Below are 22205 nucleotides of genomic sequence, written 5' to 3'. Positions count from 1 at the left end.
CAAACAGTATTTCCCAATGCTGTTTTTGTTGTGCTATACATGCTGCATTCAGAAAAGAAACAACCTTACCTATAGATTCGCTGTTGACAGCCCTACATTCCCTTGTTGGAATGTTGGGGTCGGGGAAAGAATAGTTCATGGCCTGAGGCAGCAGGACTCACATGACTCAATCACATGACTCGTCACGTGACTTCCATCATCAGAATACAAAATGTGTATCATAATGCCATTGTGTTGAAGTGCAGTTTTTAAGGCTTTTATCATCATCATAAGCTTAATTCAACGGGTAATGTACGCTGACAATTGGACAGCAACGTTCAGATTATAAATAGTGGAGATCATTGGACGGACGAACAGCGAGCCTATGTACCTCGGTCTTGGCTGATAGCGCCACCGTCGATCAGCTACTAAGCTTCTTTAAAACCTGGTTTCTAGCTTGAAGTTCAAAGAGACTACCTACAATCAATATACGGAGTAACGCTGGTCAAGTTTGCAACGCGCGTGAGGCGCACATATCAATTTGTGATCTGCATCGGTGCAGATCCATAATCGGGCAAGTTCGGTCATTCCTCGCACCTCCGGATATCCTCCACCCTCCCACACCTCCGCCATTTCTCCATCTTCGGCTACAGTGGGTGGCCACAGCCCCTCCTTGCTGCGTCGCGGATGCCACTGCTGACGTTGTACGGGGAAGGGGCTCCGCCTAGTGCACTGTCCACGAGTTGTACCATGTGTATGTGGCGCATAATCGTTCAATTCGTCCATGTATATCGAATTGGGCTAAAGCGGTCGCCACCAATGCTTGTAGTTCAATCGAACGGTATAGTACTGTAGGAATCATATAAATGAATATTTGGATCACCTAGCTGAAAAATAACATGGCAATAATAAAGATCAACCAACCACGGAGGATTCATCTACTGGTCGGCTTCGCCGACAGCATATCAGAGGCGCTGAAATCACGACTCAAGACCCCCAATGAAGCGGGTCTATAATGTGCTCCGTTCCTATGGATATGCACTGTGATATCGGATTTTCATACCCAATCAACCTCTTATCGGTTGAGGTCTGTTGAGGAGTCTTGATGGACTGCGATGTAAGCTAAAGATGGATCTACAAAGAGTACAAGATGGGGATTAGCCCCTTCTTGAATTGTGGCGTGAACACGCGGACCTGCCATGGAGAGGCATATTCTCTACTATCGTACGCTTCAACGGTCAAGAGTTTTGCATTCACGTGCGGGAACATAAGGAACCATCAACGCCTTATCTTCATTTTCTGGTTGCCTTTCTTTTTCGTCCGTATCCACTTAGTTGCAGTTCGAGAAAACTTCGAATACGCTAGGAAGTGGTTCAACGACATCATTGCGGATACTAGACGATACTTTTCCGCCGAAGGCATGCACGGAGTACTCTTTGAGGGGGATTGATGGATTATCCCCCATCTTTTAAAGACATGACTCGAGTCGTCATTTGAATGGTTGGAAAAAAAATGAAAAGATTTATAAGTTTTCATACAATTCATGTGTCATCGTTTTACTTCAAGTGGAAAAGAGGCAACATTCAAGGGAGGAAAAAAAGCCGTTGCTCACATGATTCTGCAAACTGTATGACTCCACATGTTGTTTTCGGATCCGAGTAGAAAATTGTATAATATGTTCAGCCTTATATTGTATTACTTGTAGCCAAGATAGGAATCCCGAAAGAACGGAGAATGAAAAGCATTGGATAGAATATTAAACGATCTCAATAATCAATCCTATTCTGTAGAGCAAGGAGGATGGCTTGTGCACATTCTATATCAAGTAAACAAATATGTCAATCCCTGTCCGATCCTTTTAGTGCGGCGCTAGTCCTTTCGCGGCCCCCGATAACATTTCTTTCCGACCTCCTTCGGGATGGGGACGGCTTCCCGATTCCCGATTTGCAACCGGCGCCGATAACACTTGGACTCCGAGTCGCATTTGAGATCGAGTACAACGTCTAGGTACACTGTTATTTGGTAGGGACCTTAGCAAGCGCACATAGCATATTCCCTTGTGCGCAATTTGGTATCGGCAAAGCCGTCAACCAATTTAAGCCTATGGTTGGTAGGGCCTGTCATTCACCTTACCGCTCCAGGTACAGTCCATTTGAACATGACGCAGAATTCATGTATGTCAGTCTACGGGCCCAAGCATCATACCGAAGAATATATCCACCCTTCTCGGAACACCAATCACGTTGAGAAACATTACCGTCGAAAAAATAAGACAAAAAGAAAAGAAATAGTCAATCTGATGTCATCAGGGACGCAAGCTACGAAGTGGATCCTAAAAGAATGCTTAACACGCCATTAGTGATGCATTCGGCAAATAGGCTCCGCTCTCTAACAGCTCTGATTCGTCGAACCACATTTCCTACGGTAGTGGCTTTTGATATTTTGCTTTATTTTATTTTCTTTTCTCCCCAAAGGTCTCGGACTCAACTCGTATGGAGTAGACACGGGGGAGAAAAAAAAATATTATATGCCCCACGATGAATTTCCTTGCCACTTTTGTCAAACTCCATTGAAGAAGCAGACATTCAAATATCTCCCGGTTTCCTCCAGGATTTACTCATTTCTCCACGTATCTCTATATCTCCAGCTATTCCACTCACTCCACTCATACCCACGTGTTTACACTGGGAACTAGTCCTTCATCACTTGGACCTGGGTATTAAGCTATACTGTTATTTTCTCTTTCTATTCTTCATCATGGCGCCGAGCTATGCCGGCATGTCCGGTAAGCCTCTGAGTTTGACGGTGTCGACCATCGCTACTATGGGCTTCCTGCTTTTCGGTTACGATCGTGAGTATACATTGACTTCTGATACGAATTCAACGTTGCTAACAGTCTACAGAGGGTGTCATGTCCGGCATTATTGATTGCGATGCCTTCGGCAGGTTCATGCCTATCACCCGGGGCGACTCCACCATGCAGGCCTTGGTGACTGCTGTCTACGAGTTGGGCTGTCTGGCTGGTGCCATGTATGCCTTGTTCGCTGGTGACAAGTTTGGCCGTCGTCTCATGGTTATCCAAGGTGGTTATATCATGATCATTGGTGTTATCATTCAAATCTGTGCTATCAAGGGCCATGGAGCTACTGCCCAGTTCTTTGTCGGCCGTATCGTCACTGGCATTGGCAACGGAATAAATACTTCGACTATCCCGACCTACCAAGCCGAGTGCTCGCATTCCGCCAACCGTGGTCTTCTCATCTGTATTGAGGGTGGTATCATCGCTGTTGGTACAATGATCGCCTACTGGATTGACTTTGGTGCCTCCTACGGCCCGGATGACCTCGTCTGGCGTTTCCCTATTGGCTTCCAGATTTTCTTCGGTATTATCATTGTCGTTGGCATGTACTATATGCCCGAGTCACCTCGCTACCTCATTTCCAAGGGCAAAATACAGGAGGGTGAGTATGTGCTCGCTGCTCTCAATGGTCACGAAATCGAATCCCACGAGACCCAGATCCAGAAGAAGCTCGTTATCGAGTCCATTGAAGCTGCCGGTGTTGCTGCCGGTGCTGGTTACTCCGATCTCCTCACTGGTGGTAAGACCCAGCACCTGCGCCGTATGCTTATCGGTTCTTCGTGTCAAATCGCCCAACAGCTATCTGGTTGCAATGCTGTGATTTACTACCTACCTGTCCTCTTGAAGAAGTCCCTCGGCCAGACTGAGTTCATGTCCATGCTTATCGGTGGTATTAATATGATCGTCTACGCCATCTTCGCCACGTTCTCCTGGTTCTTCATCGAGAGGATTGGTCGCCGCAAGCTCTTCATCGGCGGTATGACAGGTCAGATGGTTTCTATGATCATCGTCTTCGCTTGTTTGATCCCCGACCAGACCGAAGCTTCCAAAGGTGCTGTCTTTGGTCTGTTCCTCTATATGTCCTTCTTCGGTGCCTCGATTCTGCCCCTCCCCTGGTTGTACCCCGCCGAGATCTCGCCTCTCCGTACCCGTACCAAGGCCAATGCTGTCTCGACCTGCTCAAACTGGCTGTTCAACTTCACTGTTGTTATGATCACCCCGGTTATGCTTGAGCGTATTTCCTGGGGTACCTACCTGTTCTTTGCCGTAATGAACTTCATCTTCATCCCCCCCATGATTCTCTTCTACCCCGAGACAGCTGGCCGCAGTCTGGAGGAGATTGATCTCATCTTTGCCAAGGGTTACTGCGAGAACATGAGCTATGTCAAGGCTGCCAAACAGCTGCCTAAGCTCACCAATGAGGAGATTGAGGCCAAGGCTGCTGAGTATGGCTTTGAGTCTGACCGCCGCCGCGGCGATACCGAGAATGGCGGCGAAAAGGGCTCCCCTCGAAGCACCTCCAGCGATGGCAAGCAACTTTTCGAGGAGGAAGAGAACGCCACTACCATCTCTTGAGAGCTAGGCTTTCTGTCAACTCCGCTAAGCGGTTATGTTTCAAGTTTCCGGCATGACAGCGCTGTGCGCTGACACCTATCAACGTTATGGCTGTGCTGTTCCCTCTGTCCAATGGACGGGTGAACGCCAGATTCGCGTTTTGCTTTTATTTCTTATTTCTTTACATCTTATACCCCTTGTTTCTGGTCTCTTGGGTGATCGTGTCTGCACTTTGAGTGCAGTATTGCTTTTTGATAATGACCCCCGAAAATGGTTCGGTCGGGCATGGGAATTGTTCAGCTTCATGTACATGCATGGGCTTTTGCATGATACTAGTCTAGCGGACGAACACATCACATTTACTCTTTTCCCATGTAAATTGTAAAACCTGTATCCCATGGCCCTGCATATGACACCTTGTAGCCTGCCGCTCTAGGGTTGAGTTTATAGTGACTCATGCGGGTGCTGCCTTGCATGAGGCTGATAGACCCCAGAGCAAGGGGACCATTCATATTCCTTGCAATTAAAAAACTATAATGACGAGTATAATCTCCTCGGAAAAGAGAGCCAATCAACAAGCCATGCGAAATACATCCTGTTATAGAACCCGATGCAGCCCTTTATCCGCCTGTAAATGTCTTAAATCCCATGTTACCAACCACTGCATGTAAGATAAAGTAGTTGAGTTGATAGAAGCTGACTCTTTTTTGCCTTTCTATTTTTTGCCTATTCTTCTATCCAAGACACGTGCAGGTGACCTCGTGAACAAGAGAGAAGCCATCGGCTGATACCGCCCCCAACTTTTCTTTTCTTTCATTTCACATTCAAATATCTCTTTGATCTGATCGCTTTCTTTCATGTTGTGGTCAAAGAATTTGACTTCTGCCAACATATAATGCGAATACAAAACTTTGACCCCCGCTTCCTCAACCTCGGGGAAACATGAGTTCAAGCCTCGAAGCTAAGATCGTTGTGCTCGGCGCACAGGGTATGTTGGCTGTGAATTACCCAGTTCTAAATCTCATAATCACTTTACTAACCTTATCTCAACTAGGAGTTGGAAAGACTGCCCTCGTGGACAGGTACTGTAAAAACACATTCAACCCCGCCGCGGCTTCAACCATCGGCGCGTCGTTCGTGACGAAGCGCGTCCTCGATTCCACCTCCGACACAATAGTCAGATTACAGATATGGGACACAGCTGGACAGGAGAGGTTTCGCAGCATGTCGAGACTTTATTATAGAGGAGCTCAAGCAGTGCTCCTGTGCTATGATGTCAGTGCATCCACTTCCACACCGTTTCCCCTCTTCATTCATCCTGCGATTGTATTTGTTGCCTATACATAGGCAACCTACAACGTGATACAACCCACATAAACATGAATACTAACTTGCACAGATCACCGACCAAAACAGCTTCCAAGAAATGGCCGGCTGGCTGCGCGAACTCCGCAAGAACATCACACCCAACGACGATGGCACAGACTCCCTCATAATACATGTCGTAGGTACAAAGTCTGACCTTGTCGCGGACGACCCCTCCTCCCGCCGCGTTCCCTTCGAACGCACAATCGCCTACGTCGCTGAACAACTCTACCCATCCCAAGCCTCCACCCCGCCACCAACCGCAACAGCAGGCATGGGCGGGCTAGGCTTTGGAACATCTGTTTTTGGAGGCAGTGGCTGCAGTACATCGAACGCTAGTGCCGGCCCTGCAGCACACTCGTCCACTGCCCTGCAGAGTCCGGACTCGAAACGCAGTTCAGCATTCTGGGGACAGGAGATTGGGTGGGATTGCTGTCATGAGATCAGTGCACGGGATGGCGAGGGAATTGATGAGGTTTTCCGCGTTATCACGCGTAAGCTGGTTGAGCAGCGCAACCGGCGGGATACTGAGCTGGCTTTGTCGATTGCTGGTACGCCCTTGGCGAATGGGGTCGTTGGGCCCTTTAATCCTGGGGTTGTGGAGGGCACGGGCAGTTTCCGCCTTGGTCATGGTGATAAGCGGAGGAGTTGGATGGGGTTGGCACCTGGTGTCAATGTCGAGGGCGCCGGCGAGGAGCGCGTTATGCATGCATCGCGCAACAAGGGGCGATGTTGTTGATCATTGGCTAGGATGGGGGGTTGGATTGCTTTTTCTTTTTGCATTTGAGCCAGCGTCGTTTTGTGTTTGATTATTCATGGATGCATGGGTTAGAATAGTGTAGTTAGGGCTTGGATTGGTTGGGTGGCCTTGTTTTTTTGTCCGCTATGCGTGAATGAAGATACTTTTCGTTTGGTCAATAAGAAACGATATTCTACGCCACATGCACTCATCATGTACTTTTTATATCACTTGAATCTCGAAGCATGGGCAGTGGAGACGGTGGATCCGATCGAGATGTCCCACTGAGTCCACTATGTTTATCTTTTTATAACTATGTTGTATGGACATCCTCTGGCGGATGTTTCTACCATATCACCAATAGCCAACAAGATCATACAGTTCAATACGGCGATAAACCGGATTTGGGCTCACTTACGTCGAACCCCCTCATCTCGCTTATATCGGAGAATTTCCTCTGCCATTGGTCAAAGTATCATGGGGCCAATCAAAGAGAGACTGTGCTTTGCTATCAGAAAGAACCTGTCGATTTCATTCCAGTCCATGTCTGTGTCACATCTTGGCCAAGGAAGTATCTCTTTTGTCAACTGCATCCCTTTGCTGGGCATTTCTGGTCTCCTTTCTTATTCCCTCCAAGCTTTTTGTTGAATATCAAAAGGTCGATCTATCTCTTTATCACATTCATCTTGTTCCAAAGCAGACCCGGTGCTCGTATTCAACCCCTCAGCCCCGTATATCCTGAATCCCACCTCATTTATCATGTCGGGGGTGGAGGTGATCGCGGTCGTAGCTTGTGTGGCAGCCAGTAAGACCATCTCCTCTCCTATCACAATAAACGAGATTAACAAGCCTGATCGGCAAACAGTCGTCTCCGCCTACAGCGATGGAGCGATTATGTTTACTGCCATAAAGAAGAAATACCGCGAGCGCAAATCCACTCAGAAACTAGAACGCTCGCTCGAAAGGTCGCTCGAACGGTCGCTCGAACGCGGCCATGCTGATATTAAATCTCAGTTCAACCAGTACCGTCAAGAGCTTGGCTGGCGATATGAGGAAGGTGACGCGATCGCCCGAGAGCAGATGAAAGATATCATCATCGAACTACAGGGGGCGTTGCTGAGGCATCTCCGCGAGGTACAGGACCGGGGGACCACTCTAGATCTCATGGCGTTGCAGACAGAGTCCGACCGGGGCCGCATTAATACTTTGCTTATTTTGAGCCGTTTATACCAGCGGCTCTCGAGGCCGTCGCCTGTTCCGCCGTCTTTTCCGCTGCCCATCGACCCGACCTATCGTATAATGGCTTCTCATGGCCATGAATATCCCCTTCATGGCCAGGACAGATATTCACTATCCCATTCCTCGGAGACGGGGTACATCTCCGGCTATCCCGTCTCACCAGCCAGTCATTTACCAGGCCAGTTCCTACCGGACGTCGTCCCCGCCTCCCCGACGGATATGCTGGGGCCATCGAGGGAATATGAGGCTATGAATCTAGGAAATCGCCTACATCCATCGGGCCTTGGATTTGCTGTGAGTAGTATGGGCGACTTGTTCCATCCCCGCCCAGGTCGTACATCGTCGTTGCCAGTGTCATCGCCCGAGCCCATGTACATCCCACAACCTGTGGGATCCAACCCAGAGTCACCGTCGATGTTGGGGCGGATTCCGCAAGTTGATATCAGACCAGCCACGCCGCACAGACCCAAACCGCGACCAAGTTCGATACCCCACGATGTCTTGTGGGGGAACCCGTGGGAGCACGAAAGCCTCACAGACTCAACCCCATCAAATTCCTCCACCCGAAGCAGCACCGACGGATCAACCCAGGCAATCCGACCCCTCTGGCCACCCAGCGAAACGAACAACTACCTGGGCTTCTGCAAAGGGGCGTGGAAGGTGCACGTGGGATTACGAGGATTCAAAATCTACTCGGAGCCTGCGGGGTATTACACACAACAGTCATGGTTGCGGTGCACAAAGTGTGCTTTCGAAGCACCCATGGCCCCGAAGAGTTCTAGCAGCAACCCGCAATTCGAGAAAAGCGTGCGTACACATCAAGCCAGCGGTATTCGGTATCGATTCGAGTTCTTGGCGAAATCCCACGTGCCCTGTAAGCGGGACCCGGCATCAGATTTTACCCCTAATACCCCCCGCGGCACGTTTTGTTGCGTCTTTTGCTGTGCGCTGGCACAAAGCTCCACACGGGTCTATGGGAACCTTGATATCTTCATGGCGCATCTGGCGGAACAGCATTGGACGGTTGAGAAGGGAGCGTTGGCTGTTTTGTCTAGTATGCGGTGTGTGGTAGGTCGAGTTGCGCCTGATTCGGAGTATTTCGATGTGAATATTGTGCCGGTGCGCGGCTGATGTCTTGGATATTATTGATCCTGTTGTTTTATTTTGGGGATGTCTTAGGTTTGGACTGGAAGGGTGTCTTGGTCATACCCGTTCTTTTTGTGTATGTGATGTATAGCGTTTGAAGAATGGATTTCAGGAGTGTACATGGATAGCCTGACCAGGTACGAAGTAGTACTCGGTAGATTTCCAGGGTCTAAGTAATCTTTCACGGTTGCACAGTATGTATATCGTACTCCGTACCCCTGAATACGTAAATAACTCGAAAATCAAAAATAAAACCAAAAGGAAATAAAATAAAATAAAATAAACTCAAAAGATAGGCCGAGATCTTTCGATTTCGCCAATCAGAACGACCCCAATGGCCCAAAATGGCCCAAAATGGATCAAACCAGGAACCGACACAGTTCGGTCTGCCCAAATAAGGAAAGCGCCACCTTCCCTTTTCTGCTTTTTCCCTTTACCTTTTTTTTTTCTTACCAGGTCTCTTGGAGAAAGGACCTCCTCCTCTGGATTCTAACTTATTCGACTAATTCCATATTCCTTCTCGAAGTACTACTTCATCCCTTGACTCGGCACTTTCGTCATCTCGCGCTCAGAGTACGCGAGTGAGTTTGATAGGCCTCCACATGGGTCGACGCTTATTACGTTCCTAAGATTGCGCGTTCCGACACCTTGGCCTTTTGCCATCTTCCTCCTTTCACATTCACCCCCTATACCACTTCCCTCGATCCCCACAATCGCGTTATGCGATGAGGTTGTCACTTCGTGTTAGTGCCGCTGCCGCACTAATTATCCTGACTCTCGTCCTGGTCTGTCGCAATCTGAAGACCAAAGGCGAATCACTCCAGGATATATGGCACTTCGATACCGGCTCCTTCCGTACATCCCTCAGACCAAAACCCCAGCCTGATCCATCACAACGGAAATGGCGGGTTGCATCGGACAGAAAACCCGCGTTGGTCTACCAGACCACCGATATCGTGGTCCCCAACCAGGGTGCTATTGTGATGGCCAAGCTTAAGGAGGAAGACACCGCTTGGGTCGGGGCAGAACTAGCAGAGTGAGTGTGACTCGATTGTATTCCCAGAACAAGACCCTAACTGAATATCTCCAGATGGCGCAGCGTCATTTACACCGTCGACGATATCAATGCCCCGACGCACACCCCGAAAAACAAGGGTCGCGAGGCTCTCCCCTACCTCAAATATCTGGTCGACCACTACGACGACCTTCCAGACATCGTGGTCTTCCTGCATAGCCACCGCGACGGCCTACTCGCCGGCTGGCACATCGACACCATGGATTACAGCAATGTGGACTCGGTGCGGGCATTGCAGAAAGAATTCGTGCAACAGGCAGGCTATGTCAATCTCCGTTGCCAATTGAGCCCAGGATGCCCCTCGGCCATCCAACCATTCCGTCAACCCCCGAATCCCGAAAGCAAAGGCGAGGCACACTACGCTGCTGCGTGGAAAGAGCTGTTCCCTGGGGAACCGGTTCCCAAGGAAGTCGCCGGCCCATGCTGCTCTCAGTTTGCGGTTTCCCGAGAGCAGATTCTCCAGCGCCCTCATAGCGATTACCAGCGCATGTATGACTGGGTGATGAACAACGAACTGCCGGACGACGTTACCGCGGCAATTATGGAGTACTCATGGCACATCATTTTCGGCAAAGATCCTGTCTTGTAAGTTATCCTGCAATTGTATTATTTGTATTTTCCCCGCTAACACGTTTAATTGCAGCTGTCCCGATTTGTTCCAATGCTACGCAGATGTCTACGGCGAAGAAGTCATCTTTACCTAAATACTGCTCATTTCTAATCATTCTTCTTTTGCCTACAAGGGCCGATAGCTCTCTTGTATTTCAACCAATACGTTTCTTCATTACCCGGCACTTGCCGGAACTCCCCAGCGGAGAAATACCATGGTTACTGGGAAGACACAGTGCCAATGCCATATGATGACTTGCTTCGATGTCTATTTTTTTTATTCTATCGGAAGCAAATGTACAAAGACCGAAATGTGCCGGGATGGCTATCAGAGTGATATCATCTGTCTCACCTCGAGTTGCACGTCCAACTCAAGCGCATGAGATAATTCCTTTCGTGCTACGGCACCCATGTATATCTTATTGATGCAAATTTTATTCCAGTTCAATCAGTAACCGGGTACCTACCGCGTAGCTATGCCTTTTTCTCCTGTACAACCATCTTCCTCGCTACTTCATCCCACCGGTACATCCCCCCACTACCGACATTATAATGATAATAATTATTTGTCCCGCTAGGAACAACAGCCCGCCGAAAGGTAATGTTAATCCGTCCCTTGGTCGCCTCCCCGGCCTTCCCCTTCCGCTTAGGAATACTATGCAACCAATTCGACTGCGTCGTTCCACGCATAACAACCATATCCCCTGACCCAAGGCTCATTTTAATCTGCTGCAGTGGCACCGCAGCAGCAGGCCTAGACCCAGGAGAAGAGACGGCTTTCAACGTTCCACCCGAAACCGTACAACTCGCCCGCGTCGCACTAGTACCGCCCGGCCCGGAAATTGCGTGTGCAGCAATAGGCACGCATCCACCCGTCGTCCGGTTTGCATTCCCTGCTGGTACTGAAGGCTTAGGCTTCATTAGAAAATCCCGCTCGCCGCCCAGCGACAGCGAGGCGATATTTGGCTCTGGTCCGAGGAAGCGCTCGTCGTCGGAGTGGAAGGCGATACTGTCATCTCCGCTGGAATAGTAATTTACCAGGCAGAAATTGTAGCCGGGTGTTTCATCTGCGTTTGCATTTACGTTTGCTGCTTCGACCTGTCTCCGTAGGAGATCTAGACATGCTGGGATTGGCCGCGGCATGCACTGGTATTTTGTTTTCGGGGTTGGCGTTTTGGCCTTTGTTTCTAGTAGAACGAGGCTGTTTGGGTCGTTGTCTTGTTCTTGGATGAAGGTCGATGTTTCATCGACGCCGAAGACTGTTGTCCATCGTGGTGTGTTGATTTGCGTTTCAATGTCGCCGCGTCGTGCTGTGTATTGCACACGGTAGAAGGGAAGTTCGCGACGGAGGAATTTGAATAGCTCGTTTGCTGTTGGGCGGGGGATATAGGGCTGGAAGTGGAGGAGGTCGAGGTGTGGTTGATTATTTATTTCCCGGGGTGGCTTTGCTGGTGTTGCATGTCCTAGGCCTACTTCAATGTGGGAGGGAAGTTGAGCTATTGGAATTGGATAACTTGGGTGTTGGCTTGGGGGTTTGGTGTCCTCGACTGGGATATTGTCTGTCTCGGGTGTTGAGATTGCAGTTGCGGTGTTAGATTCGATGAGGTCGGTTTTCGCACGTTTTGGAGCGGTGGTTGATGGTTTGAAGAATGCATCGAGCGTGCGTTTTGCCATTGTGGAATGAGAAGATCTTGGGTATTGGCAATTGGAATTGAGGCAGTTGCGCGCGACTTGGAGAATTTCTCGGGTGATGTCATTTTCGATCCCGATCTATGCATTCCGATCTGGCTTGGCACATATTTTGTAGCATCATTGTCATGACATTCTAGAGTAACTCCAAATCGCTTTCTCGGGCTATAGGCTATATAACTACTGCTGAACTCCGTCAGTCTCGGCAATCTTGACCAAGTATTTCACCGCAGATGCCTTGCCAGCCTCTAGATCTTTCAATGCGCCTTCGATACCACCCAGTCCACCTTTTCGCACTTCGTATGGGTGGCCTGAGAACCAACCCTGTGCCAGACCTCGACCAATGAATTGGAAGAAAGCAGCTCCGAACTCCTTATCACCAACAGTCTGGCCTTCGGCAGGATGCATATGAACAGCCCCGACCATCGTCCGCTCGATGCTAATTTGCTTCGGCACCTTATCAGCGTCCGCAGGTAAAACGACAGTGATCTTCCCAGGTACATCGAGAGCAGCACCGAGAGTCACATAGCTTCCCTTCTCGGACACGGCATCGTAGGCATACTGAATGGGATTACCCTTGCCAGCAGCCTTGATCGCCGAGTAGACGGCGTCATCGCCTTCACGATAATCAATAATCGTGTCTCCCTTCTCTCTGCTGATCAACGTCTCGACGAAGGGAGCGCCTTTGCCAGCGATAGCGATGATGGGGTGAATGTTCGATAGCTGAGCGAACTTGATAGCAAATGCGCCAACCGCCGAGGCACCGCCATACACAACTAGCGGAATAGGTTTATCGGCGGGAGCCCAAGGTAGAGGCAATTTCAGTTTCTGATATAGGCCCAATGCAGCAGTCATCGCCGCGAGGGGGATTGTAGCAGCCTCTGGTCAATAAGTTTAGTTACATCCGCGTGATGACTAGGACGGAGACATGTCATACCTTCAAAGCTGGTCTTCTCGGTGAGATGGAATGTCGTGTGTTCCCACGCAATGGCATATTCGGCATAACTTCCATTTGGGGTCATCATCTCGTGGAACGCTGCCACTTTATCTCCCGCGCGGAAGTTCTGGACTCCTGCTCCCACTGCTTCCACATACCCTGCAATATCGTCTCCCTGGTTAATAGTATTGTTTGGTTGCCATTTGGGGACTTTCCAGTCCTTCGGGTTGGTACCCGACACTACTACCCGGATGAGGACCTGGCCGGGTTTGGGAGTGGGGATCTCAACGTCGCGGATGACGACCGAAGTGGTGTCGTCAACAATAGCTTCTTTCATTTTGAACTTTGGGAATCGACGGTGGAAATCAACAGATCAAATCAAATAGATCAAGCCGATAATTTATATTCGATTGATTTGTAATGTCACGGGAATATATAAATGAACTTATTCCCGGCGCTTCCACGGATTTATAATCAGATACCTTAGTTTTAGATAACTAGTCGACTAGTTAGTTAGGTACATAGATATATTACCTAAATCTCCTTAGTCTGATATTGAGGAATAGTCTCCCCTGCTCGCCACTTGTATTTGCTTCCAGTATGATCTTCAGGCAAACGTTGCGATCCAATGAACACCTCGCGAGCCGTGGCACCTTCTTTCTCAATTTCCTCTCGGAACAGCCCTCTCCGTCTTAGTTCAGGCAATAAGAATTCAATGATATCCTCGAAAGTCCCGGGATTCACAATATGAGCAAGATTGAAGCCATCCACATCGGATATTTCCACCCATCTTTCCAACTCATCTGCAACTGTCGTAGGACTGCCAACAACCTTGGCCTGTAGTCCACCCACACTGATATACTCCACGATCCTCCGTTTAGTCCATGGCAAGCTATCCGTGCCAGGGACGGTACCAGAGAATCTCCGAACAATGGACTGGACCCGCGGCGAGTCGCTGAACAGGAAATCCTCATCATCAGAATGACTTGACAGGTCGATTCCGGTCCATCCACCGAACAAAGCGAGCGCACCTTCATCGTCGGCATATTGGAGATAGTCCTCGCGCTTTGCTTGTGCTTCTTCATCTGTCGCTGCGACAATCACGTTGATACCCACAATGACTTTGATATGCTTGGGATCCCGGCCTTGCTGTTTGGCAATATTCCGTATATTATCCACCGTTAAGCGAGCAACCTCGGGAGTCTGACCACCGATGAAGATTGCTTCACCATGCTTTCCACCGAATTGATTACCGGCCTCGGACACGCCGGCCTGGAACAGGAATGGCGTACGCTGTGGCGATGGCTCACAGAAATGAGGGCCAGGAACATCAAAGTATTTTCCTTTGTGGTTTATCTCCCGCACACCATCGCTGGCAATGTATACCCCGAGCTGTCGGTCGGCGAGCACGGCGTCGTCTCGGAAACTTCCTTCCCAGAGCTTATAGAGCACCTCAAGATATTCATCTGCTATTGCGTATCGCTCGTCGTGAGGAATCTGCTCGTTCAGTCCGTGGTTTCGGGCTGCGCTGTCCAGATAAGATGTGACAATGTTCCATGCCAAACGGCCTTGGCTGAGATGGTCCACGGTAGAGAGTCGGCGAGCGAGGGCGTATGGTTTTTCATACGTCACGCTGGCAGTCACTCCGAAAATAAGGTTCTTTGTGACAGCGGACATGGCAGGAACAAGATACAAGGGGTCATTGACGGGAAATTGTGCGCCGGATGCCAATGCGGGCACCACATTCCTAGGGCCCTTGTATACATCGTACGCGCCCAGCGTATCCGCAATGAACATTGCATGGAAACCGGCTTTGTCCAGCAATTGAGCTAAGTCGGTCCAGAATGAGAGTGTTTTGTACTGATCGGTCTTGTTTCTAGGGTGCTTCCATAGCCCAGGTGCCAAATGGCCCGGGGTGTTCATGACGAACGCATTGAGGATGATCTGCTTTTTGCCGGACGTTGGTGTGACTTCACCCATTTTGAGTTGGAATTATTCGAACGTTCAGTGGATTTGAAGAGGCACTTGAGGTCTACGCGATGAGTCTTTAGCAATAGGAACCGGTTTGTATACGTAGTGGGTAGAAGCATACGCCAAGCGCTGTCGCCATCGCAGGGTCACCTTTTATCTCCCGTAATCGGTATTCGACATTTGTGATGACTATTTTGAATCTCATGTCGGCCGATAAATTAGCCTGTGTGGGGTACGCAGTGACCCTGGTTGTGCGCGATTCCAAGTGATTTTATCGCAATCTGGGAGTCGAGGCACGCAATCCCAACGACAATCCCCCTCACACTCCCATATCTTTCGCAATCACCACATGGCGAGCTTATTAACTTTATTTCGTTCCTCCAATGGCTTTGCGTCTAGACTCTTTAGTCGTGTCTCTACCAGTCATTCTGTATGGCGCAATTGCGGGCAAGGACGACGTGAGATATCTCACCCACATGGCAACTCTGATTGTTGCGCAGTCCTTCAGAGAACCCCCAATTGGCTATAGATCTACAGAGACTAAACTTGGCATTGAGGATATGGCGGACCCTCCACACAATAAATATTCCTCGGCCCTGCACCTTGGAACTTGGCTTTACTATGCCCAGAGATGTCTGACATAGATACGTCCGCTTTGATCCCCCAGGGGGCGGCCTATGGCCTCCTCATTGGCCTCAGTGTGGTGTTTTGTGTTGTTGTTTTGGTTGCTGTCAAGATGCAGAAAAAGTATCTTTCTGAAGATTCCGGAAAATCGGAAATGTTCATGGTCGCCAATCGCTCCGTAGGGAGAGGCTTGTGTGCATCTGCAGTCTTCAGTTCCTGGATGTGGATCAACGAGACGGTGTTGTGCGCGGCTATGACGTATCGGTATGGTCTTGCAGTGCCTCTGGTATGTTTCTTTATGCCCTCAATTGACTTTGCACGACTGACGGGCTATAGTGGTGGGGGTCTGGTCTATGCTTCCAAATTGCACTGATGGCAGCACTCGGTGTTATGGCCAAGATTCGAGTCCCTTATGCTCATACATCGCTCGAAGTAGTTCGGATGCGCTATGGCAAGATTGGACATCTCGTGTTTATCGTGCTCAACCTCGTCAACAACGTTTTCGGCTGCGCCTCGATGATTATGACGGGCTCTCAACTCATCCATGGTGTATCTGGAATGCACTATGTAGCTGCCACTATCCTCGTTCCCCTCGGAGGTTTGTTTCATCTTTCTTACTGAAGTCCATCGGGAAACAGGAGCTAACCCCTTTGTAGTTGTTCTCTATACAGCCGTGGGCGGCTTGAAGGCCACATTCCTGACGGATTTCTTGCATACGGCCATTGCACTCATTCTGATCATTTATTTTACGATCAGTGTTTTGACAAACTCGGCGATCGGTGGTCTGGGTGGTTTGTATGATAAAGTTACGGCAGTAGCTGCGGATAATTATATCCCCAGCAACTACCAAGGTTCCCTTCTTACATTCAAGTCGAAGGATGCAATTATCTGGGGTTTAATTCTCAAGTTTGGAAACCTGGCACTTGTCGTTATGGTATGTCAATTCCAAAAAGTGATCTTTGAAAGCTCCCAAGGAAGACTTTTCACAATCACGAACTTCGCCATGTTCTTTCCAAAGCTAACATATCACCGGTAGGATACCGCATTTTGGCAAAAGTCCTTCGCGACCGAGGTCAAAGCGACAGTCCCAGGATACAATATTGCCGCATTGGCTGTTTTCGGTATCCCCTGGGGTCTAGGCACAGTCGTCGGTTTGGCAACGAGGGCAATCCACAATACACCAATCTTTCCAACATACCCTGGCATCCTCACTGCCACTGAAGTGAGCTCGGGCATGGTGATGCCATACACCATCAAAGCGCTCATTGGAGACAAAGGAATCATTGCATTCTTCTTCCTCTTGTTCATGGCTTTGACAAGTACCGTTTCCTCCTCAATGATTGCTGTCAGTAGCATCTTGTCATATGACATCTATAAGACATATCTCAACCCGAAAGCTACCGACAAGCAAATTGTGGGAGTGAGCCACTTGACTGTCATTATCCACGGCGTCTTTATCACCGGCATTTCCATCGCTCTCAACTATGGAGGAGCAAACATGACATGGATCGGGTACCTGAGACCCATCATCTCATGTCCAGGAATTATCCCCATGATTCTCACTTTGTTCTGGTCTCGGCAGACCCGGTTAGCTGCAATTGTTTCTCCTGTGCTTGGCTTCGCTTCAGGTCTTGCTGTCTGGTTGGCAGTAACGCACTATATGTATGGCAGTATCAACATCACTACCACTACAAATCCCTACCCAGCACTATATGCAGCCGTCACTTCCTTCTTTACGCCGGCTCTCTATTCCGTTGTCCTGTCACTCTACAAGCCTTATAAATTCGACTGGAGAGTGTTCCTGCGAATTGAGCTCGCAGATCAAGAAGAAATCCAGTCACCTTCAGACGCGAGCACATTGAACCGGAGCAGCGAGGAAGACCACGCAATTGATTTGAAACATCCCGCTGGATCAGTCTCACCGGTTGTCAATAGTCAGCCAGAGAGCATCAACAACGACCCAGAGAAGATTACTGGCGACATCAGCGAAAAGGTTTCGACGAACAAAACTTCGTCTCCATCCTCCGCACAAATTAGCCTTGATGATATTCGGCACCCATTCGATGACGAAACGTTGAAAGAGCTGTACAGATGGCTCAAGATCGCTTGGTACATGTTCGGGGCTATCGTGCTGATCACGTTTGTTGCTTGGCCTCTTCCACTGTATCGAGACTATATCTTCACGAGATCATTCTTTGCGGGGTGGGTAGTTGTCGCCATTATTTGGCAGTTCGCTGCTTTCGGGGCGGTTGTGATTTTCCCACTTTATGACGGGCGGAAGGATATTGTGATCGGCGCGAGGGGTATCTGGAAGTCTTACAAAGAGCTTTTCGGGAGGAACAAGAAAAATCAAACGAGCTAGGTAGATAATAGGTGCTGTTAAAATAGAGCGGAAACCAGATCGGTCTTTTCAAATAGAACTCAAGTCTTCACGACAGCCTTGGAACATTCTTGCTTTCGTACGGATCCTCCCTTGATCTCAAAGCCGTCTTCCGGGAGCACCAGAATAGCCCATCCTGGAGCAGATGATCCTCAACCCGAGATTCCCTCCTACAGGGCCAGAAAACCCTCTGAAAGGGCCTCGGATTCGTCACTTAGGGTGTGGTTATAACTGGTTCATCTGCTGGGGAAGGCGCTGATTACATAAAATGTGTCCATGTCTCGCAAAATAGGTTGCGACTCGAAATGGGGTAGTGATACCAGCCCCTGCTACAACTATCACCTTTGAGATCCTTACAGAGTGCGGCCTTCGTATATTTATACGATGCAAATACAATAAACGGTAGAAATACGATGCATGCCCGCGAGTTTAAAAAGACCAAGGAATCGCTGGTCTTAACGTTTCTCGGATGTCCACCAACGGCCCTATATTCAGGGACCGGGAAATCTCAAAGGGATTCCAAGGGGAATAGGATGCTTAACACTGGAAGCAAAAGTGGACCCTTTGTAGCAAGATGGGATTTTTACGGCCGCACCGAGATACAGAAGAAGACATGGTTGAATAGGAATGTTGCCCACACAAAGTGCATATACAATTTGTCAGCAACATTGAAGTCCCTTGAAAACTGTCGTTTAGTTAGAGAGTGACAAAGTGAAGATCACCTAGGCATACATTGCCCTAGGACTGCATATCTTCACCAATGGGGTTGTGGCGTTCTTAGAGGCTTAGCCGGAGAGGCTTAGTCGGGGAGGCTTAAGCAGAGCTACCCAATGCACTAAGCCAAATCTGGTATACAAGATGTTCCTTGAGCAGATGCGATTGGCCAATCTTCTAATCCAAGTGGAGTATCCGCAACTCTTACTACAATTGTATATCGGCATCAGGGCGCGTGGCTCTGATTATCGAAAATTAACTGCACTGCCTGATGAAGAAAATTAGGAAAACATCGCGAGCGGAAATGTATCTGGAAGGGTTAAATAGCAGACAAGGGCCCACGATTCGAGAGTAATACAACCATCAGTTCATTTTCCGTCTTCCTCTTGATCCCAGTACTTCATTCCCTTGTGATTATGACTATCGATTATCGGCATGGGATTTCGATCCTAGAGGTCATTGTTTACTCTCCATGCCTCTTCATTGCTCTCTGGATGGCATTCCACCATGGTTTCAAAAAAAGCTCCGGCTGGTACTTTTTCAACATCTTTTGTCTTGCCCGTGTCATTGGCGCAGCATGCTATTTGGCCACGATTCGCTATCCTTCCAATATCAATCTATATATTACCTGGGCTGTTTGCACTTCGCTTGGACTTTCACCGTTGTTATTGGCTTGCCTTGGTCTTTTATCCCGAGCGTGAGCAACCCTCTTACTCATGATTAACTTGATGATTTGCAGCTAACGACATTTATTAGAAATGATTCCATTATGCGAAAGACCGCCAATCCTCTCCACCCGTTGATCTTCCGGGTTGTTGCAACATTTTCACTAGTCGGTGTGATTCTGAGCATTGTCGGCACAACCCAGAATTCCGATATTACCCATGGCTTTGTTACAATAGAGTCGAAGATTGGCCTCATATTCTACCTTATTACCTGGTTCTGTGTGTTCGGGCTGTTCTTTCTGATCTTGAAACGAACGGAAAGTATTGAGGATGGAGAACGTCGTCTCCTCTTGGCTGTGGGAATCTCCGTCCCCTTGATCCTCGTGCGATTAGTCTACTCTTACATCTTTGCCTTTGGTGGAGATGCAGACTTCAATCTGCTGTCCGGAAATGTCACGATTCAGCTTGTGATGTGTGTTTTAGAGGAAATTCTCGTTGTTCTTGTGTGCCTGGGCATCGGCCTTACACTTGAAGTACGACCCGCTGCTGAATACACACAGCAACTCAGTACCCACAGCGGAGAGGAAAATATGATGGAGCTCGAGAGTGGTCACCTGCCAGGCCAAGCGCGTCCAAATAGACGAGTCCAAAGACCCAAGCGTCGGGGTGGACCCATTACGAAACTCGTGATGTATATTGTGGATGAGGTCAAGGACCGGAAGCGATGAATGATTGCATCGATCAAGATCATGGGGTTAGAATTGGGGATCGGGTTTGAATGGACTTGTTTACTTTGACACTTATAAGGTAGCATAGATTGACTAGCTACTAGAACTATTTCTACGCCGTGTAGAATTATAATTAATACCCTTGTTATGAAGACTCCCTCTAATTCTTTTGCTCAAAATCCATCTCTCTGATTGCCATGCAATTGCCAAACTTACTAATTATTCTCATTGTTTATTGAAGATGCTGAAGATGAGAATGTGTGACGTCAACCATCAATGTCACGTAACTAAGCAGCCTGAACGTAAACGGAAAAACATCTCGACTCTCTCCACAAGCCTTCATTCTCCAATGGATCACAACACAGGTCTCCCCTTATTCATTGCCCAGGAGACTCTCTGCTTTTATCCAATCAGTACAATCTACAACTCATGTCCACGATATCTCTTCTATGCGCTTCTGCTAGCAACCTGTGTCACTCGATGGACAGGATGGGTCATGGATGTATTTTTAGGAACTGCAGCGGCATATGCAGGGACCGCGGCAATTCAAGCCTTCATCATGGTTTCCAGTTACCAGACACCCCAAGACCCTGGACCTGTCACTATCCCATACCTGTCCGCTAACTCCAGCCTACAAAACACTTTCTCTTCTTTGATCACCGAGACAGACCATGTTATGATCTCGCCCGCATCACTTGAGCTTGACTCGGATGCTGTTCTTGCAATCGTTGTCACCGGTTATCTCGTCTTTTTACCCCTCCAATGCTGGTCCCGCATCCTAACCCACGACCGAGCACGGAACCTTCTCTTTTATATCTGGCACGCGCTCATGTTGGGTGGCTCTATATGTTCCCTCATCTATGCCGCGAAAGTACCCAAAATATCCCCACAGTACATGTTCTGCTTTCCTGATCTCGCGCCTTTCAATGACACATCGAATGACGGATGGCAAGCCTCATGGAGAACATCCACGTGGAACGACAGTGTGTGGGATATATTTTCGAACCTCGCGCGATGGAATCAACTAGGAGATATTTGCTTCAACCCCTGTTTCAATTCGACCCAAATTTTACGAAAACCAGACTCATTGCATTCAGCCACGGCAGACGGAGACTTCAAAATTGCTACCTCCCATAGCTTCGTGAAGAAGGTTCTGTACTCGCATCGCTACATCTACAGTCTCATCATTATTTGTCTGATCCTGAACTGCCTCCTCTTGACTTATCGATTTCTACCTTATCGATCGCGGATCCCATCAGCGCAGATCATGGTAATCTGGAAAGAACGGAAGACTATCTGGAAAAGCTTCAAAGACGAAGTTTGCGGTGCGATGGATACACCAAGCAATCTAGATAATAATGGAGAAGACCCGGAACCCACAACCAAGAAGACCTCTGTCTGGCGCCGAATGCGACACATATTCAGCCGTCAGTTCCTCAAATCCTTTCTTCATGTGCTTGTTGATGCTGCAATTCTTTTTGGCATACTCTTCAGCATGATAGCCAGTCCGTTCACCGTCGTTGCCTTTGTCATTTGGATAGAGATCCAAATCTCCAATGATGGGCCGTCAGAGGAGACTCCGAGTCAGGTTGGTCAGTGGGCGTACCCCGTGTCTCTAGCACTGCTTGTAATCTCAGCTGCGATTCTGAAGCTCAAATACCGACTAGCTTCGTCGGTTGAGCTTGAACGTGAGATTTCTGCATTGAAAGAGCACCTGGGAGCCTTGGAGAAAATGAAGGAGGCACGATCGGGGCCTGAGTCGACTGCGCTCACAGCTATGACTCGTCCGGCCAAGGAAAACTAGGCCTAACGATATTGTTCACAAAAAGGTGCAATAGAAGAGCTAAATCATAACAATGAATAAATTCACATAATTGATCACGAGCTTCAGTGTTGATGGTGTCTGATTTGAAGGCCTCTTGCTTAGTTTA

At 48.7% G+C, this 22205-nt stretch overlaps 10 protein-coding genes across 10 annotated transcripts; 7 read left to right on the top strand and 3 right to left on the bottom strand.

The window, feature by feature from the left end:
- Nucleotides 1–2736: 2736 nt before the first annotated feature.
- On the top strand, nucleotides 2737–4414 carry LCP9604111_2471 (putative MFS monosaccharide transporter; the record flags this gene model as incomplete). The annotated part of the gene is made up of 2 exons (XM_039069952.1): nucleotides 2737–2830; nucleotides 2883–4414. 2 exons carry the CDS (start codon nucleotides 2737–2739, stop codon nucleotides 4412–4414), a joined length of 1626 nt encoding a protein of 541 aa, XP_038931223.1.
- Nucleotides 4415–5335: 921 nt separating this feature from the next.
- On the top strand, nucleotides 5336–6497 carry LCP9604111_2470 (Rab family GTPase; the record flags this gene model as incomplete). Its single annotated transcript, XM_039069951.1, has 3 exons — nucleotides 5336–5381; nucleotides 5448–5668; nucleotides 5793–6497. 3 exons carry the CDS (start codon nucleotides 5336–5338, stop codon nucleotides 6495–6497), a joined length of 972 nt encoding a protein of 323 aa, XP_038931222.1.
- Nucleotides 6498–7256: 759 nt separating this feature from the next.
- LCP9604111_2469 (uncharacterized protein) lies at nucleotides 7257–8867 on the top strand (the record flags this gene model as incomplete). The annotated part of the gene is made up of 2 exons (XM_039069949.1): nucleotides 7257–7302; nucleotides 7363–8867. The coding sequence occupies 2 exons, from the start codon at nucleotides 7257–7259 to the stop codon at nucleotides 8865–8867; spliced, it is 1551 nt and encodes a 516-aa protein (XP_038931221.1).
- A 740-nt stretch (nucleotides 8868–9607) lies between these two features.
- Nucleotides 9608–10661, top strand: LCP9604111_2468 (DUF3431 domain-containing protein; the record flags this gene model as incomplete). Its single annotated transcript, XM_039069948.1, has 3 exons — nucleotides 9608–9918; nucleotides 9973–10542; nucleotides 10601–10661. 3 exons carry the CDS (start codon nucleotides 9608–9610, stop codon nucleotides 10659–10661), a joined length of 942 nt encoding a protein of 313 aa, XP_038931220.1.
- Nucleotides 10662–11040: 379 nt separating this feature from the next.
- Nucleotides 11041–12240, bottom strand: LCP9604111_2467 (uncharacterized protein; the record flags this gene model as incomplete). The annotated part of the gene is made up of 1 exon (XM_039069947.1): nucleotides 11041–12240. One exon carries the CDS (start codon nucleotides 12238–12240, stop codon nucleotides 11041–11043), a length of 1200 nt encoding a protein of 399 aa, XP_038931219.1.
- A 195-nt stretch (nucleotides 12241–12435) lies between these two features.
- On the bottom strand, nucleotides 12436–13529 carry LCP9604111_2466 (zinc-binding alcohol dehydrogenase family protein; the record flags this gene model as incomplete). Its single annotated transcript, XM_039069946.1, has 2 exons — nucleotides 12436–13136; nucleotides 13193–13529. 2 exons carry the CDS (start codon nucleotides 13527–13529, stop codon nucleotides 12436–12438), a joined length of 1038 nt encoding a protein of 345 aa, XP_038931218.1.
- A 197-nt stretch (nucleotides 13530–13726) lies between these two features.
- On the bottom strand, nucleotides 13727–15172 carry LCP9604111_2465 (LLM class flavin-dependent oxidoreductase; the record flags this gene model as incomplete). The annotated part of the gene is made up of 1 exon (XM_039069945.1): nucleotides 13727–15172. One exon carries the CDS (start codon nucleotides 15170–15172, stop codon nucleotides 13727–13729), a length of 1446 nt encoding a protein of 481 aa, XP_038931217.1.
- A 622-nt stretch (nucleotides 15173–15794) lies between these two features.
- Nucleotides 15795–18149, top strand: LCP9604111_2464 (sodium:solute symporter family protein; the record flags this gene model as incomplete). The annotated part of the gene is made up of 4 exons (XM_039069944.1): nucleotides 15795–16073; nucleotides 16124–16385; nucleotides 16444–16721; nucleotides 16824–18149. The coding sequence occupies 4 exons, from the start codon at nucleotides 15795–15797 to the stop codon at nucleotides 18147–18149; spliced, it is 2145 nt and encodes a 714-aa protein (XP_038931216.1).
- A 1148-nt stretch (nucleotides 18150–19297) lies between these two features.
- LCP9604111_2463 (uncharacterized protein) lies at nucleotides 19298–20274 on the top strand (the record flags this gene model as incomplete). The annotated part of the gene is made up of 2 exons (XM_039069943.1): nucleotides 19298–19578; nucleotides 19638–20274. The coding sequence occupies 2 exons, from the start codon at nucleotides 19298–19300 to the stop codon at nucleotides 20272–20274; spliced, it is 918 nt and encodes a 305-aa protein (XP_038931215.1).
- Nucleotides 20275–20833: 559 nt separating this feature from the next.
- LCP9604111_2462 (uncharacterized protein) lies at nucleotides 20834–22078 on the top strand (the record flags this gene model as incomplete). The annotated part of the gene is made up of 1 exon (XM_039069942.1): nucleotides 20834–22078. One exon carries the CDS (start codon nucleotides 20834–20836, stop codon nucleotides 22076–22078), a length of 1245 nt encoding a protein of 414 aa, XP_038931214.1.
- Between the last annotated feature and the right edge of the window lie 127 nt (nucleotides 22079–22205).

This window comes from Penicillium roqueforti (genome assembly GCF_015533775.1).
Source record: "Penicillium roqueforti strain LCP96 04111 chromosome Unknown scaffold_03, whole genome shotgun sequence".
Classification (NCBI taxonomy): domain Eukaryota; kingdom Fungi; phylum Ascomycota; class Eurotiomycetes; order Eurotiales; family Aspergillaceae; genus Penicillium; species Penicillium roqueforti.
The sequence above is the reverse complement of the archived record's forward strand: the minus strand, read 5'-3'. Positions and strand labels throughout refer to the sequence as shown.